General features: G+C 47.6%; 2 protein-coding genes across 2 annotated transcripts; both read right to left on the reverse strand.

Moving 5' to 3' along the window:
- GPATCH3 (G-patch domain containing 3) lies at positions 1 to 10001 on the reverse strand. The gene is made up of 7 exons (XM_073317461.1): positions 9638 to 10001; positions 8149 to 8579; positions 6354 to 6528; positions 4987 to 5046; positions 3189 to 3310; positions 2652 to 2779; positions 1 to 1737 (listed from the first exon to the last, which is right to left on the reverse strand). Exons 1-7 carry the CDS (start codon positions 9966 to 9968, stop codon positions 1524 to 1526), a joined length of 1461 nt encoding a protein of 486 aa, XP_073173562.1. The 5' UTR covers positions 9969 to 10001; the 3' UTR covers positions 1 to 1523.
- Positions 10002 to 13696: 3695 nt separating this feature from the next.
- On the reverse strand, positions 13697 to 15446 carry NR0B2 (nuclear receptor subfamily 0 group B member 2). The gene is made up of 2 exons (XM_073317900.1): positions 14903 to 15446; positions 13697 to 14036 (listed from the first exon to the last, which is right to left on the reverse strand). The coding sequence occupies exons 1-2, from the start codon at positions 15444 to 15446 to the stop codon at positions 13756 to 13758; spliced, it is 825 nt and encodes a 274-aa protein (XP_073174001.1). The 3' UTR covers positions 13697 to 13755.
- Positions 15447 to 15653: the final 207 nt, after the last annotated feature.

Below are 15653 nucleotides of genomic sequence, written 5' to 3' on the forward strand. Positions count from 1 at the left end.
TGCTGAATAAAGCAGCTTTATGTATAGTTTAACAAATGATACAAAAAACAAGGTAACTGGATTGGCTGGCTATATGGATACTTAGGGCAGCTTGCTATTAGATAAGTATGCTGAAGAAAGGATTTTATAAAAGCCTGTGTAACTTCCTGCTCTGTGTGCAGGATTTGAGATTCTATTCTCCCTGTAGTCTTTTTGAAGCTTCAAATAAACTTTTCCGCTTCTCCACCCCGTTGTGATTATTGGGTGAAGCACACCGGGTAGCGAATCAAACCCTGCTGTTGTATTGCCTCTCAGCACTGGGTGCTGGCAACAGTGCCATAGTGGGAGTGGATAATTAGATCAAACTCTTTCCAGCAGGTGGTTTCTAAGCCTCGTTTACTAAGGCCTCACCCCACGGGCTCATACTACAAGAATAAGCCATAAGCTGCTCCTCTGCCATGGTTGTCTAGGGGTAAAGCAGATTGTCAAGACAAGGAAAGAAGGTACAAGGTTTAGCATGTGTTGTTTTAACAAGCATGTCTGAGTGAAGGAAGAGAAACTAGAGTTATAGCCTGTGCTAAACTAATTAAGATGTGACAGCTAGGTTAGTTCAATGCAGGAGAGGCCAGTAATGAGATCCCTAAATATAGAGCTGATGTTACCTAAAACTGTAAAAGAAGAACAGAAACCTGAACTCTGCATTCCTCTCACCACACAGCCACAGTCTATGGCTGTGGCATAAACTGGCCATGTCAACAGGCACAGGCTACAGCCTTCCTGGGCAGATACTGCTGCTAATTAGTTCTTCTAGCTGCAGTGCAAAGCCATGAGGGAGAAGGTGGGGCATCTCTCAGTGGAGAAGTGTGTAGTTAAATACATGTGGGTAAAAAGAGCACAAGTGCTAGTCACTGGAGAAGGGAGCTTGATGTGCACATCCTAGCCTGTGCTTTTACCCACTTAGTGTCAGGTGCTGTACAGAGCGGAAGCACAGCTAGTCTCACTACTACTATAGAAGTCTTCATTTTATCTTTGGCACTTAGTACAGTGAAGGCCACCAAAAAGGTCATCTTGCCCCAGTAAGTTTTCATCTGAGTGCAGTATAAATACCAGAGACTGAATGATGCTCTGGACCAGTAGTAAGTTTTCTAGAAAAGTTAGGTTTTTTCCTGCTTGCAGACGGTTCATCTGAAAACATCTCACTGCAGGAGCCTAAACAAAACGCTGGCTGCTTCACACAACAGCCTTGCTTACAGTATTAGTGTTAACCTTCCCACTGCCAAACAAATAGGATCAAATACCTCAGCTGGTGGCAGGGATACTGGGACCCCCCCCTAATAAAGCAATTGTTAAAACAGGAAGACTTGCAAATGCTACAGAAGAGTCTGTTATTTCTTCCAGAAAATATATTAAGATTTTGCTTAGGGTCAGACAGCAGGAGAAGTCGGCCTCCAGGTGAAAAGCAGCGTGGAAGAGGCTGTTCTCATACAAAGGTTCTGCTGTTGCTCTAGTGAAGGAGTCCCGAAGTCTCCGTTCAGCAGCAACTCTCATGAGGCACTGAGGCTCTGGTGAGCACTCTGAGTCGCTCGGACAAATGCCATGTCCTGTCTGTACTTCATGGCAGCGGGCAGCTGGCGCCGGAGTAGCTGGTCCCCATGGTCTACAGGCTGGGGCTCATCGTAGACTGTGGAGATGAGGATGGGGCCATCCCGGGGAGGCTTTTTCGGCTTGCTGAAAGTCTGCAGTTTCTCTCCATGGTACCTAGAGAGGAGTGGGCAGAGAGCAGTGTGTCAGTGCATCATTGTTTAGGACCTGAGAAATTGCTCTACACTAGCCCATATTTACCAAATACTAATAAAGGGGCCAGGCCCATTGTTAGGGCATGGGGACTAGGAATCATAGTTCCTAGGTCCTGTTCCTGACTGGCACCAACCTCTAGGTATAGTTTCATTAACATGGCTCCAAAATGAGTGAATACCCGTTTTGCAGGCCGTTAAGAGGCATGTTTGTAAAGTATCTGTATCCTATATACATGAAGAGCTCTGAAGGTGCAGAGAATCTGAAGTAGTTTAGGCATAAATCCTGAGCTGGCCAACTCAAAGCAGAGACAGAATTAATAATGTTTACTAGGTCTGCACATAGCATCTGTACCTAGATCAATTGTTTCCACACTCGCTGGATCTGCCAAACAAGTACTGTAGGTACCACCCCCTGTAGGCTCTGCTTTTAGTTAAACTTTTAGTTTCCAAAAGTGCGCACACCCCATCACCAGCATCATTGAGGTCACGCGCCACGTGCGTTTCAATCTCTGCTATAAGGGAGCAAAGAAACCGTTCACGAAGCAAGAGCCAGAACAGATTCTCAAGCTTTGAAGGTACCATTACAGACAATCCAGGTATTGCTGGAGGACTGCTGAGTAGCAAAAACAAGGGTCCAAGATTCAGGACTTGATCTCACTTGAGCTGCACAACCATAAGGACAGAAGCATATTCCATTCACCTCTAAATAGCATGAGTTGTACCAATACTCACATCAATGCTGCCTAGAGACTGCCGCAGAACCCCCGGGGACATTCCTTTTAGTTGTCAATTACCTACTACATTTTACCTCTTGGTATTGGGCCATTGAGTGGCACTGTGCACAAGCAAAGAACACCAGAAGTTTGTAGCACTTACCCCAATCCTCTCTTGCACTTGGGATGCTGACCCTCATTGTCCAACGCTTCAGCCATTCCAGAGTTGCTGCTCCCCAGACCCTGTCCCTCCATCCAGCCCTGCCTCTCCAACACCTTCCTACCAATACCCTGGAAGAGAAGAAACCACTCCACGTAAACCATCATCAATTCTGGGAGTGAGTGGGCCAAGCTATTACACTGAGGTCAGTGACACACCAAGGGATCAGGCTTCATAAACAGCCTCTGTTGCAGAGCCTTAATGAGAAGGCTAGTCAATCCTGGCCAAGCGTCTTCTGCAGCTGTTACATGCATTTCTAAAGCCCCCAACCTTCCCAATATGCCACTAACTAAAACCCAGCTCCATGACACCTGCACTTTTACAGGGATTTATAAATAACTTTGAAAAGCAACCCTAAGAGAAAAAACAGTTTGCTAGTTAGTCCAAGTCCTGTAATTCTCCATCATTTCAAGCCTCCTCTGGCCAACTATCATTTGCCTCCGGCCCAGACACCATGAGCAGCACATATTCTAGTGTTACCTTGGTATATTTCTCAAAGGTTCCAATCTGTTGCCCTGAAACAGAGCCATCCTCCAAACCATCCCGGAGTCTCTGTTCCAAGCGCATCTGTATTGCATCACGGGCATCTTTATCACCTCCATCTGAGGACAAACATGAGACACAGCAGAACTTATAAGGGAAAACAATGTGATATTACAGTCCTTTCCCCAGAGACCAGTGAGCAGGGGAGCTTCTGGCAGCTTCCTTTGCCAAGTCAGGAATGTTGTTGTTCCAACTATGTTGACCTCTTATTTCTCATTTAAACTAGCTTTAAATGACAAGCTACACAGCAGCATCTTGAGAGGAAGGCACCTGGCTCCAAATGCAGGTTTTACAGTAAGTCAGATTTGAACAAGAGAATTTCATTAAAGCGTTTCAGAGACAATCTCGTTTGTTTTAAGTTGGCGCATTCACCTGCAATGCTGGAAACTCAACAGCTTCATTCTATAGCAGTGGCTCTCAACCAGGGGTATGTGTACCCCTGGGGATACACAGAGGTCGGTGTATCAAGCAACATCAACTCATCAACCAAGCGGTACATCAACTCATCTAGGTATTTGCCTAGTTTTACAACAGGCTACATAAAGAGCACAAGCAAGTCAGTACAAGCTAAAATTTCATACTATGACTTGTTTACACTGCTCTATATACTATACATCCAGGGGTTCTCAAACTGGGGGTCAAGACCCCTCAGGGGGTCACCAGGTTATTACATGGGGGGTTGTGAGCTGTCAGCCTCCACCCTAAACCCTACTTTGCCTCCAGCATTTATAATGGTGTTAAATATATATAAAAAAAGTGTTTTTAAATTTATAAGCGGGGGTTGTCACACTCAGAGGCTTGCTATGTGAAAAGGGTCATGAGTACAAAAGTTTGAGAACTGCTGCTATACACCAAATGTAAGTACAATATTTATATTCCAATCGATTTTATAATTATATGGTAAAAATGGAAGTCTGCAATTTTCCAGTAATAATGTGCTGTGACACTTTGTATTTTTAGGTCCGATTTTGTAAGCAAGTCATTTTTAAGTGAGGGGAAACTTGGGGGTATGCAAGACGAATCAGACTCCTGAAAGGGGTACAGTAGTCTAAAAAGGTTGAGAGCCACTGTTCTATAGTACAGAAACCAAAACTGACGAGAACAGGAGTGAAACCAGTTCACTAGTTTGGCTGTCCCAAGCACAATGCCTTGCTAAGTAGCCAATTATGCTCAGAGTTTTAAAGTTTCCTATTTCAATATTCTCAGGTGTTAATCTGGGAAGGTTTAGCATCCTGTCTTCTACGGACACTCAATAAGACACAGTATTAGACTTTTCAGTTCTGAACTGTTGACTGACTATGTCCCTTTATAACCGTCATCTTCAGAGCCAAGGTCTTGGAATATTATTGTTGGCAGTGGCATGAGGAAAAGTCATTATGAGATTTAACGTCTGCATCCCTGTACCAGAGAGGGTAAAACAGGAGGCTTTATACAAAGCATTAAATATCTCCCTCTTACCAAACTAGAGCCTCACTACACAGACTTCTGTTCAAAGGTCCCTGCCTATTTGAACTTGCTGTGGCTCCCAACTCCACTTAACGTTCAGATCCCTTCGGCCCCACAGGAGCCTGGTGGAGAGGCAGCCATGCTTCTCTGCATTCCTGGTTCTGGAGATGCTAGACATTTGAGCATGTCTCGGTTTAACTGCAGCCCCAGTGGGAGTGCAATGAGTCTTGCTGCTGGGCCGCCACCAACACCTGTACATATGGGAGACCGCGCATTTCAGCTCAGATACCTTTGTCGTAGTAGATACTCATGTCCACATCCCAGTCATCTGCAGTCTGTTCGTCAAAGTCTGTCAAGAGAAAAACAGTTTGTGGAAATTAAAGGATCTGGGTCACGGGAGCAGCTTTTCTGTCAGGGGCATAGCCCTCCATCCAGCACAGCATTTTCCCCAGCACAGTAGAAGAAGTGTGTTAATATCCGTATGCAGTGTTGTTGTAGCCCTGTTGATCTGAGGATTAGAGACACAAGGTGGGGGAGAGAGTATCTTTTATTGGACCCACCTCTGCTGGTGAGAGACAAGCTTTGGAGCTCTTCCTCAAATCGGGTATGAAGAAGCTCTTGTGACCTGAACAAGAGCTCTGTGTAAGCTCCAAAGCTTGTCTCTCACCAACAGAGGTGGGTCCAATAAAAGATACTCCCTCCCCCACCTTATCTGTGTTAATATACAACATTTGTGGGGTCTACAGAAAGACCTGCCAGGGGGATTGGTGATAGCATAATGAGCCTTGTCTCCAGTCACTGGATCAAATCCAGCCCAGATTTGTGGTGTCTGAGGGGTAAGTTTTCCCGAACAGGGTTGCAGTGCTTATAGCCACAGAGGAGTTCACTCAGGGATGGTTCAGTACTCACCGATCACTATTTGTGGTTATACCTGTTGGGTCCACTTCTGAAAATTCAGCCCCAAGTCTCGTTACCCCCAGTACTGAGTCTGTGGCTTACGTAATCAGAGTTAGCACTCAGTCCCAGACCCAGGGGACACACGTTTACATCCAAAAAAATAGCTAGCACTCTTGCTGGCAGTGGTGGGTATCTCAGACCAAAAATTCTGAATGGACACTGAAAACAAGCCACCCTCTCATCCCTAGCAGTCACCCTCCAGCTCAGGGAGGATGACCATTAGCAGAACAACATTTGAATGGGAGGAAACCTGCATTGCTTTTGTCCATGCTGGAGACTATCAACACACCAACGCTAAGTTTACTGAGTACTTGAAAGACTTGGGACTTTTGAAGGGTACTTTGACTGCCTGGCTCGTATAAACTCTTTATAAATACAACCTCTTCCATGTGAGGTACTGTGGACCAGTTGCTGACCATGTGGATGACCAACCAGATAAAAGGAAGGAGTCCTTCCTACAAATTACAACTTCTCTCCAATCTGTTTATAAGTTTGTCTAACTTGATTCCTATAAAACATACCCAGAGCGTCTCCAGATTTATTGCTGCAATTTGTAATCAAATCCTTTTGCAGAACACTTGATTATCGGACAACTTGTAAAGGTTCATACAACTGAGCCCTTGATAAAAGGTGTTCATATTTAGATAACTACTGTGCACAAAATGCCCCTCCCTCCCAAGAGGCCATGAGCAATATTACCTCCTTGCTCTTCCTGCCAGTACTGAGCATCTGTGTAGAAGACCAGCCCAGAGCCTCCCTTCTCCCACTTCAGCTCAATCTCCTCTTCAAACAGTCGCTCCTCTGTGCGTTCCTGATTGGTTACATCCTCATGCAGAGCCTCATGTCGTTCCCACTCCTCACACCTATCATCATCCTGCAAAGGAACAGGGAAGAAGGTTGATACCAATAAAGCAAGGGCACTTGCCCAGACCCAGTCTCCCCCAGCTCCCATCATATCACCCACTCTCCAGTTGCCCTGCTGAATATGTTCTCTATAGAACAGAGGCATTTTGGTCAATGCACTCTATTGTGGGCACATCACCTGCAATTTCCAATCACTGGCATTATCAGTGCAAGTCCCCTCACTCCTCCACTGAGCAAGGCTTTTCAGAGTCAATTACTTGGGAGAGCTGGTGAAAGAGCTTAATTCCCTCTTTCCACCCTAACCCCATTCATACACCATTTTATGAGTAAGGAATGCAGCTAGAGGACTTGCCACATGGCAAGTGCGTCAAAGTGGAGGTGGGTGTTTAAAAGTTCCAGCCTCCTGATCCTGTGCTCACAACTCTATGCCAAGCCCATCAGAAGGATTGCACTGCCACCCTGTAATCAGCTTCCCATGGAGAACAACTTGGTTACAATAAAATAAGCTTTGCTATCTAAGAGAACATGAAATAGCACCGAAAGCCTCATAGCCAGAGCTTAGCATATACAGATTAGTGTATATTCATGCTTTATAATACAATTCTCAGATACAAGATACTATCTGTATGGTACTGTTACGTAGGTAGATATCAGCACCCCAGGAAGCAGCAGCATTCCCTCCCTGCTGTTTACAGGTACATCTCTACCCCAGTATAACGCAGTCCTTGGGAGACAAAAAAAAAATCTCACCGCATTATAGGTGAGATTGTTTTATTTAACTTGCTTTGCCTCTCCCCCCCGTTCCTTGTCCCCTGACCACCCCCTCCAGAGACCCCCATCCCTAATCACCCCCAGGACCCCACCCAACCCCCCGCTCCCTATCCCCTGTCTGCTCGGACCCCTATCCACACACCCCACCCCGACAGGCACTCACCGGCAGCGACGGGAAGTGGAGCAATGTGGCCCCAGCCCGCTCCACTCCACCACCTCCCAGCCACAGCTTTCCGCTTCCCGCCACCCGTGAGTGTGGGAAGCTTGGGGAAAGGACGTCCTTTGCACTCAGCGGTGGCGGGAAGCGGAGTGACGCGGCCCCAGCCTGCTCCGCTTTCCTTGCCCTGGCCCCAGCCGTGTCGCTGGGGGGTGGGGAGAGAAAGGTCCCGCACGCACTGGCAACGGGAAGCGGAGCGCCACAGCTGACAACTGGTGGAGCGGAGCGGGCTGCTCCGCTTCCACCGCTGCCAGTGAGTGCAGGGGAGGAGGAGGATCCCTTTCCCCAAGCCCCTCCTCCGAGCAACACAGCTGGGGCTGGGGCAAGAAAAGCAAAGTAGGCTGCTCCCAGCCCCCTGTTAATCCCCTGGGCCACTCTGGGATTGCGGGGCCCCCAAAAGTGCTCCCCCACAGCTCCTGCCTCCCAGACCCTGGTGTGGGGGGGAGCCCCTGACCAGCCCCAAGACCCTCTGCCCCTTATCCAACCCCTCGGCCCTGGCCCCGCCTCTTTTACACACTGCTCAGAGCAGTGTGTCGAAGCTTTACCGTGCTGTATGCAAACCCCTGTTATATTGGGTCACATTATATTGGGGTAGAAGTGTCTATGGTTAGTCTTGCAATTTGGCAGGAGAAAGCCACTTACATCATCTGAATGAGACTCTTCTGCTTCCTCCTTTCCTGGTCCTTCCCAGTCTTCCTCATCACTAGTTTGAGTCATCCCAGTTCTTGCCAGGGGTCCCTTTTCCATTGTGATCTCCTCCCCCATGTCTGTATAAACCAGGTCTTCTTGTTCAACAGTCTCAGTGTCCCGATATTTAAAGGGCACATTCCCATACCTGCGAGAGGATCCTGTCTTGGGGAATCGTAGCTGCAGTTTCTTAATAACTCGGGGAGGCAGCCTGCAGGCCTTGATCAGCTCTAGAAAGACTCTCAGAGGGGTTCCCACATTCCCATGGGGCATAAACACAGGAGGATTCAGTTCAGGCAGCCACTTTAAGTCTGCCTGGGTAAACATTTCACTCTGGGTCTTATTATGAAGCTCCTTTTTATTTTTATATGGGAACACGCCCAAACCTAAGAGAAATAAATAGTAGATTATCAAATCTGTGATTCCGTCTCAAAGAGCACAATTTCACCAAGCTAGAAATAGAAGGCAGACTAAGAAAGGGAACCCATGATACAGATTTTAACAAAGAATTGCAGAAGAGGATATGTCAGAGGGCTGTTCTTGTTTAAGAATCAAGCTATGAAAATATGTTAACTGAGAATTTCATCAGCCGTTTGTTTCAAGCCTTTATAAGTCCATACCAATAGCAAGGTGGCATTGTTTTATGCAGCAGGACAGAGTTGTTTCTGGTCTTCAGTTACTCAAGTCATAAGCAATATATCATTTTCTGAAGCGTGCAATTGCTTTTGTGAAGCGTTCTACTACTGGAACCGCCAACCAGGTATCTATAGTCCAGGGCTCTCGTATGACAGATGAGCTTTCATACTTTGCGGCCAGAACACATGCTAGCTGTAATTGCACATAACAAACCTGAAGTGCTTCCTCCCAGAAAGACATGTAACCCAACAAAGTATAGAGAGACTACTTTTTCCCCCCGGCGGGTGGGTGAATTTTGCAGCTGCAATTCAGCAACCCCTCTGTCCTACTTCTACCCATTTTACCGCCCACTGATATCTTTGTTGTGAATGCCATCCTTCCAACCCACAAAGAACTGGGTGGAACCCCTTGAGCTTCACAAGGAAGATCACTGGCCATTTGGAGGGGAGAAACAGGGGGTTACATAAACAATTTCCCCCAAGGGTTGAACCCACCACCTCTAGGCCACCGAGGCTCCTGCAAGCCTAGGAAGTAAACTACTTTCTGGGAAAAAGAAAGGGAGGACTTGGGGGACCTTAGAGACTAACAAATTTATTTGACCATAAGCTTTCGTGAGCTACAGCTCACTTCGTCGGATGCATCTGGGAGTGGTGGGAATGAAAGAAGGTAGAGAGGGGACTTGTACCAGATTCCTCTCCCATCAGTAGGAGCCACTGCTTCACAGACTCCCCTGCTATGGTCAGCAACCCCTCCTCGCCCCCAAACGCCCCTATTACCCTTTCAAGCCATCTCCCCGCCCGCCCCGTACCTGCGTCCGGGGAGACTCGGACCCTGCGGATCACACAGCGGCCGGGCAGCCCGTCGCCCTGGGCATCCAGCCAGCGCTTGCCCGAGTACATGCGGAGCAGCCGCCGGGCCTGGCCGGGCCGCACCGCGACCAGGCAGCAGCAAGTGGCCGGGCCCGGGGGGTCGCTGCGCTCGGGCCGGTGCCGGTAGTGGAAGCAGAGGAAGCCGCCGGCCTCGGCGAACTGGCTGAAGTAGGAGCGGAGCTGGGCGGAGCGGAGCTCGGCCGGGATGCGGCTCACCAGGCAGTAGCGGGCAGGGCCCCAGCCGGGCTCAGAGCTCCCGGGCGACGCCATCTTCAACCCACTGGGCCGAGGTCACGTGAGCAGCGCCGCGGGGGAGGGGGGAGGGTCGACGCAGACACGCCTCTCGCGAGATTAAGTGATTGCGTCACTAGAAGGGGCGACGTCATCCTGTTGCAAGGGGGCAGGGATAGGGGGTTCATTTCCCTGCCGCACATTGATGATGTCACAACAGTGGCACAGCTGGGTGACCCTATGGCGCAGCGGTATGACCTCAGCCTCCCTTTAGGAATGTGCCCCAGCATGGCCCAGCACATGAACATCATATCGTCATGGGAGCCCCGGGGGCCTGGAACGCCGTGATTTTAGGATCTGTGCGTGTGCCTCAGTGTTTCCAACTCTCATGATTTTTATCGCAAGACTCATGGTAATTGGTGTTTTTTCTTAAAGCCCCAGCTCCTGGAGTCATGTGAGGCTGTCAGCTTTCTTAAAACAAAAACCAAAGCAACTAGCCCTTCATAGAAATAGAATATCAGGGTTGGAAGGGACCTCAGGAGGTCATCTAGTCCAACCTCCTGCTCAAAGCAGGACCAATTCCCAGTTAAATCATCCCAGCCAGGGCTTTGTCAAGCCTGACCTTAAAAATATCTAAGGAAGGAGATTCCACCACCTCCCTCGTGGTTGCAGAAAAAAGCTTGGCAGCGTGACCTGGGTGCAACCTAAAGCTTAAAAACACAACAGGTAAATAAAAAGAACCCAAATGGATTATTTTAAAGTCTTGTATTTAAGGTGATCTCATGATTCCGGGGTCATGACTCATTTTTTTTGAACGCTTGGGGTTGGCAGTACTGGGAGCTGAAATCAAAGAAAAAATGACCAGACAAAACAGGGAGCAACCCAGAAATTACAAGCAGAGCCTTGTGGCAACCCCTGTTGTGAACAGACAGCAGAGGGTGCTGATGCTTTTTTAGACCTTTGACAAAATGGGTCCTGTATTAGCAGGTTTATCTGTGGTAATGACATTGTTTATTAGGTCCTATGCCAGTGGTTTTCAACCTGTGGTCTGCAGACTCTCGGGTCTGCAGACCATGTGTAAGGGGTCAGTGAAAGGGTGTCATTACCACAGAACAGTGGCTTTCCACCTGTGGTACATGGACCCCTGGGCATCTGTAGACTGTCTTTACAATTTCCAAAGTGGTCTGCACCTCCTTTTGAAATTTTTTAGGTGTCTGCAAATGAAAAAAGCTTGAAAACCACTGACCTATGCTATAACTCACGCATTCATCACTTCCTTACATGCTCAATAAAATAAGAATAAAACAACCATCTGGCGACTGGTGTGGACTGTGTGAAATCAATTAATGGATCTCAGCTCGGTGCCCAGTGGAACGTGGCCACAACACTAAGCCACTGGCACAAATTGGCCCAGTTAATCAGCAGGCTCTGCAGAGAGGCCAAAGACTGAATGGACATCGAGCCTGAACTTTATTTTCACCGCTAGTGCCCGGGGGCTAAATTTTGAGGTGTGTCTATGCTGGGGGCAGGGGTAGGGACCACCCACATTATGTTACACCAACTAAGGCTCCCTGAGGCTAACACCCACTTACACCCAACTCTTCCACATCAATTCTGAATCTGGCCCCCTGTATACAGATTATACAGGCCACGTCTATACCACAGCAGCACAGTTAGGGCACTGGAGCTGTGTGTCTGCAGTGCCGTAGTGCAGATGCTCCCCACGTAGAGGGAAAGGTTTTTTCAGTCAATGTAGGTAACCCATCTTTCTGAGAGGCAGTAGCTAGGTCGAGAGAAGAATCCTTCTGTCAACATAGCCGTGCCTACACCAGGGGTTAGGTCTACCTAACTACAGTGCTTAGGGCACAACATTTTTCAAATCCTGTGCAACGTAACCAGGTTGATCGAAGTTTTATGTGTAGACCAGGCCTAAGGGAGTCTAGTGTTGCTGCTGCGCCACTCTAGCTTTTCTAATGGAGACACCCTAAGTGAGTGTCAGGGAGTCTCGTTTACGTATCACTTCAGAACCTGGCCCAGTGCCTTCAGGGTGGGACTGAGGTATGGTTGGTGAAGGGAAGCATCATAGGGGAAAAGTTGCAATTCTGCTTCCTGTGATTTTCCTGTTCAGTCTCCATCACTATTAATCAGACACCTTTCCTCAGCAATGTTTATGTACAACATTAATTTTGTTTTGCAGTTTAAGATGACAAATGCTGTCAAGACAGGATGCATTTTTGAGGGCATTTTCTGGAGACTGTGCCTCATCCCATTTGAATCATCTTTGGGTTCTCAAACCTGTGGCAGGCTTTTCTAAGTTTCAGTAAAATGCAACATGCACCAATGTTTCCAAAACAGAACCACCATTTTCCAAAATGTAATACATTTTATTTTAAAAAAAAATAATTTACTGAATTTTATATACAAATCACAGACTAACATCCACTCACAAAATACTGATGTCTGAACTCTGTGCAAAGGCTGTTTTCTTTGTATAGATCAGCACCTAGTATGGGGGAGCGGGAGCAACCAGTCAGTAGTCTAGGAAGCAGACGCTCTGCTGCAGAATGCTCTTGTGCAACCACTACAGCTTCTCCTCTATAGTGTGTACCATCTACGTAATATCACTCACTGTTACACAAATGGACATAAGATCACCAGCCCTACCTGTTCTTAATATCACTGCAAACACCTTCATAACATTTAGCTAAAATGGAGCCCTCAGCCACTTGAGCTCATGCATTAACAAAAGGTATTAGATTCTGCCACCCTAACATTAGTGGTACAAGCATTAAGTGGTACATTACTCAGAGTAGTCCCATTTTCCTCTACATGACTACTCAGTTTGAGTAAGGGTGGCAAAATGTGGCTCTCTGTGAACCCTTTTAGCTTTAATACCGTCTGTTTGAAACAGGGATAGATGTTTTATGGCTACTTCTCTAAGATTCCAAGGCACTTGGTTAACCAGTCACACAATACACACACAGGTACTATATAAGGGCCTGATTCCACAATACCTGGTAGCACTCATATCAGTGATTCCATTCACTCTCAGTACTGCTCAGCGTTAATACAGTTTGCAGAATTAGGCCCGTATGTATGCATAGACTGTGAGGGTGAAATCCTGGCCTCACTGAAATCAATGGCAGAACAGGCTGAGATTTGACCCTGAATCACAAAATTTGGATCATGCTCTAATCCAATATGTTGTGTATTGCAGGCCTGTTTTCAAAGGTACTGAGTACCCACAGAATCCACTGAGCATGGCAGGCAGAGTGAGTGCTGAGCACATCTAAAAATCAGGTTATGTGTGTGTAACAGAGGCTTTCTATGGCAATTTTATCCTTTAAAACGGTAAGACTCCATTTAGTTCAAAGCCCTTGTTTCAATCCCCTCCTTTCTCAGATAAGTGCTTCTCTGACCTGAATATTTCCCAGGGAAAATGTCAGCCCAGAGGATTATTTTGTATGGAATGTTTTAAGGACATTGGTCGTGCTTTTTTCACGTTACTGTGCAGTGAAATAGTAACATCACACACACTTCAGAAACGACTTGGCTTTATGAGTTCAGTATGTACAGGGGCTGATGTCTGCTGTAAACAAATGCTAAATAAGAGTTACATTCTTAAGTGTTTTGTGCCTTAGCTGAGATTTTCAATCGCTCAAGCTGTTGCCTGAGCCCAAGTGAAATATAAACACAAATCCAGGTGTCTGCAAGTCCACAGTATCTTTCCCACTAAATCCCCACTCCCAGATTAACATTACCGTCCCTTGGAACGCAACTCAATCCTCAGGAGGTGCATGTGAGAGTGGCCGCTGAATCTGATCTCTTAGGAGGCTGTGTGTGATGAAAGAGTCAGTCGCCTGCTGGTTATTTCGTACAGCATTTCAGTGATCACCTCAATAACGTCTGCATTGCCAATGATCGGTCGAAAGAAGAGATTGGTGATAAGTGCAGGAGGTATGGACCTCAAGGTGGAGGCAATCAGCAAGATGCGGGCAAAGCGGCCCTTGTCCTCTGGGTGGAGGGGCACTAGGACTTCTCGGAGCGCTTTCTGTGCTTCCCGTTGGAGGCTCTCAATGTACAAAGAGGCCCTGAGACCTGGGACATCTATGGAGAGAGAAACAACAGAAAATACAAATTAAAGTTGGACTTAGCTTGGGAAGCAGAGCCTCAGTCCCAGACTCTTACCGTGCATGTGCCTCTGCTGAAGGCTGGCTAGGCACTATTGCTAGCGAGTCACAATCAATTTCTACTGACCGCACACAGGCACAGGCAGAGAAATATACACGCCGCCTTAGCATGTATACATACCTTCCAAGGGACCCTAAAGTACTTCACTAACTCATACATGGAGCACCACTGAAATGCAGCCACTTCTGGGGTGGAGAGCACCAGTTCTTTAATAGTGTGTAACACAACAAGGGAGGCGAAATATTGATCAGTGAAGCCAGGGCAAACCCCAGCTCTAGCAAAACATGCCTTAACATCCTATTGTCCCTGAAGGATATGCAAGAACTCCATTTTAAAGTCTTATTTAAAATATCCCCTTCCCTCTTCACACACAGTAAACTGCATAGGACTCAGTTTATCTGCCTTAGAAAGATGAAGAACTGAATCAACCCTGTTAGGATTTGAGAGACTGCAAACCTAATGAGCCATCCCTATCAGCATAGTTGACTCCGAGATCTATGAATTAAAGCAGGTGACTGAGTGGGGAAAGTCACTTACAGCCTGAATTCCAGAAGTCAATGGGAGCTGGAGATGCTCAGCACCTCTGAAAATTTGCCCCTAAAATGCTCTGTGCCTCAGTTTTCCTGTCTGTAAAATGGGGATACTCCTTCCAGCTTGTAAAGTGATTTGCGCTCCCTGGATGAATGGATAGACAGATAGATAGATATTCATTGCTAGATGCTATTGTGTGCCATGCCTTCTCTCCCTGCCGATGGAAAGGTGTCTGAGGATTAGGCACTCACCAGGGTTAAAGAGAATGGCTCCTTTCAGGTAAGCATACTCCTTAGGGCTCAGGTCCAGGCTCCAGAATGTGTTCAGGCAGCACTGCAGCCGCTGCACCCCGGCTAGGGTGGGCTGTGTCCTCTCAGGCTCCTGTCTCTTACTCTGGCCATCAAGGAGAATCCTCTTGAGCATGCTAGGGGCTGGAGTTTCTATCACCTCGAATGTCACCATCTCCTGAACCAGCCCCAGAATGAAGAGGGGAGCCCAGCAGCTGTCCAGAAGCAGCAACTGGTCTCCCCAAGGAAGCAGCTGGAAGGAGGGCAGGTTCTTCATGAAGCTGACCGTTTTCACAAGGACATCAGAGGCTGCCTGGCAGGTGACCTGGGGGGTTTGGAGGCAGACGGTGCGACGTTTCTGGCACAGGCAGCGCTGCTGGGATGGGTTATGGCTGCCCCAGTTGTGGTTCAGGTTCTGGCTCAGGAGAGTATAGAGGATGGCGTTTCGGTTCTCCTCACTGCGGCACCGGCACCTCTCATAGTCCAGGTCCATGTTGCTTGTAGTCATTACTGAGCCTGGCAAGCGGATCCTGTCAGGTCCCAAGGAGGATGAAACTCTTGTGCACCTGGCCGGATGGATCTGTGAGCACGACTAGTCCCTTGCAAATGCTGCTGTATCAATCAAAGCTCTCTGACTGCAGCCTGCTTCTCCCAGCTCAGTAGCCCCTCTCACCTCCTTGGCTGTTATTCCTGGCTCTATTTATAAGACTCTGTG

This window comes from Lepidochelys kempii, chromosome 19 (genome assembly GCF_965140265.1).
Source record: "Lepidochelys kempii isolate rLepKem1 chromosome 19, rLepKem1.hap2, whole genome shotgun sequence".
NCBI classification, from domain to species: Eukaryota; Metazoa; Chordata; order Testudines; family Cheloniidae; genus Lepidochelys; species Lepidochelys kempii.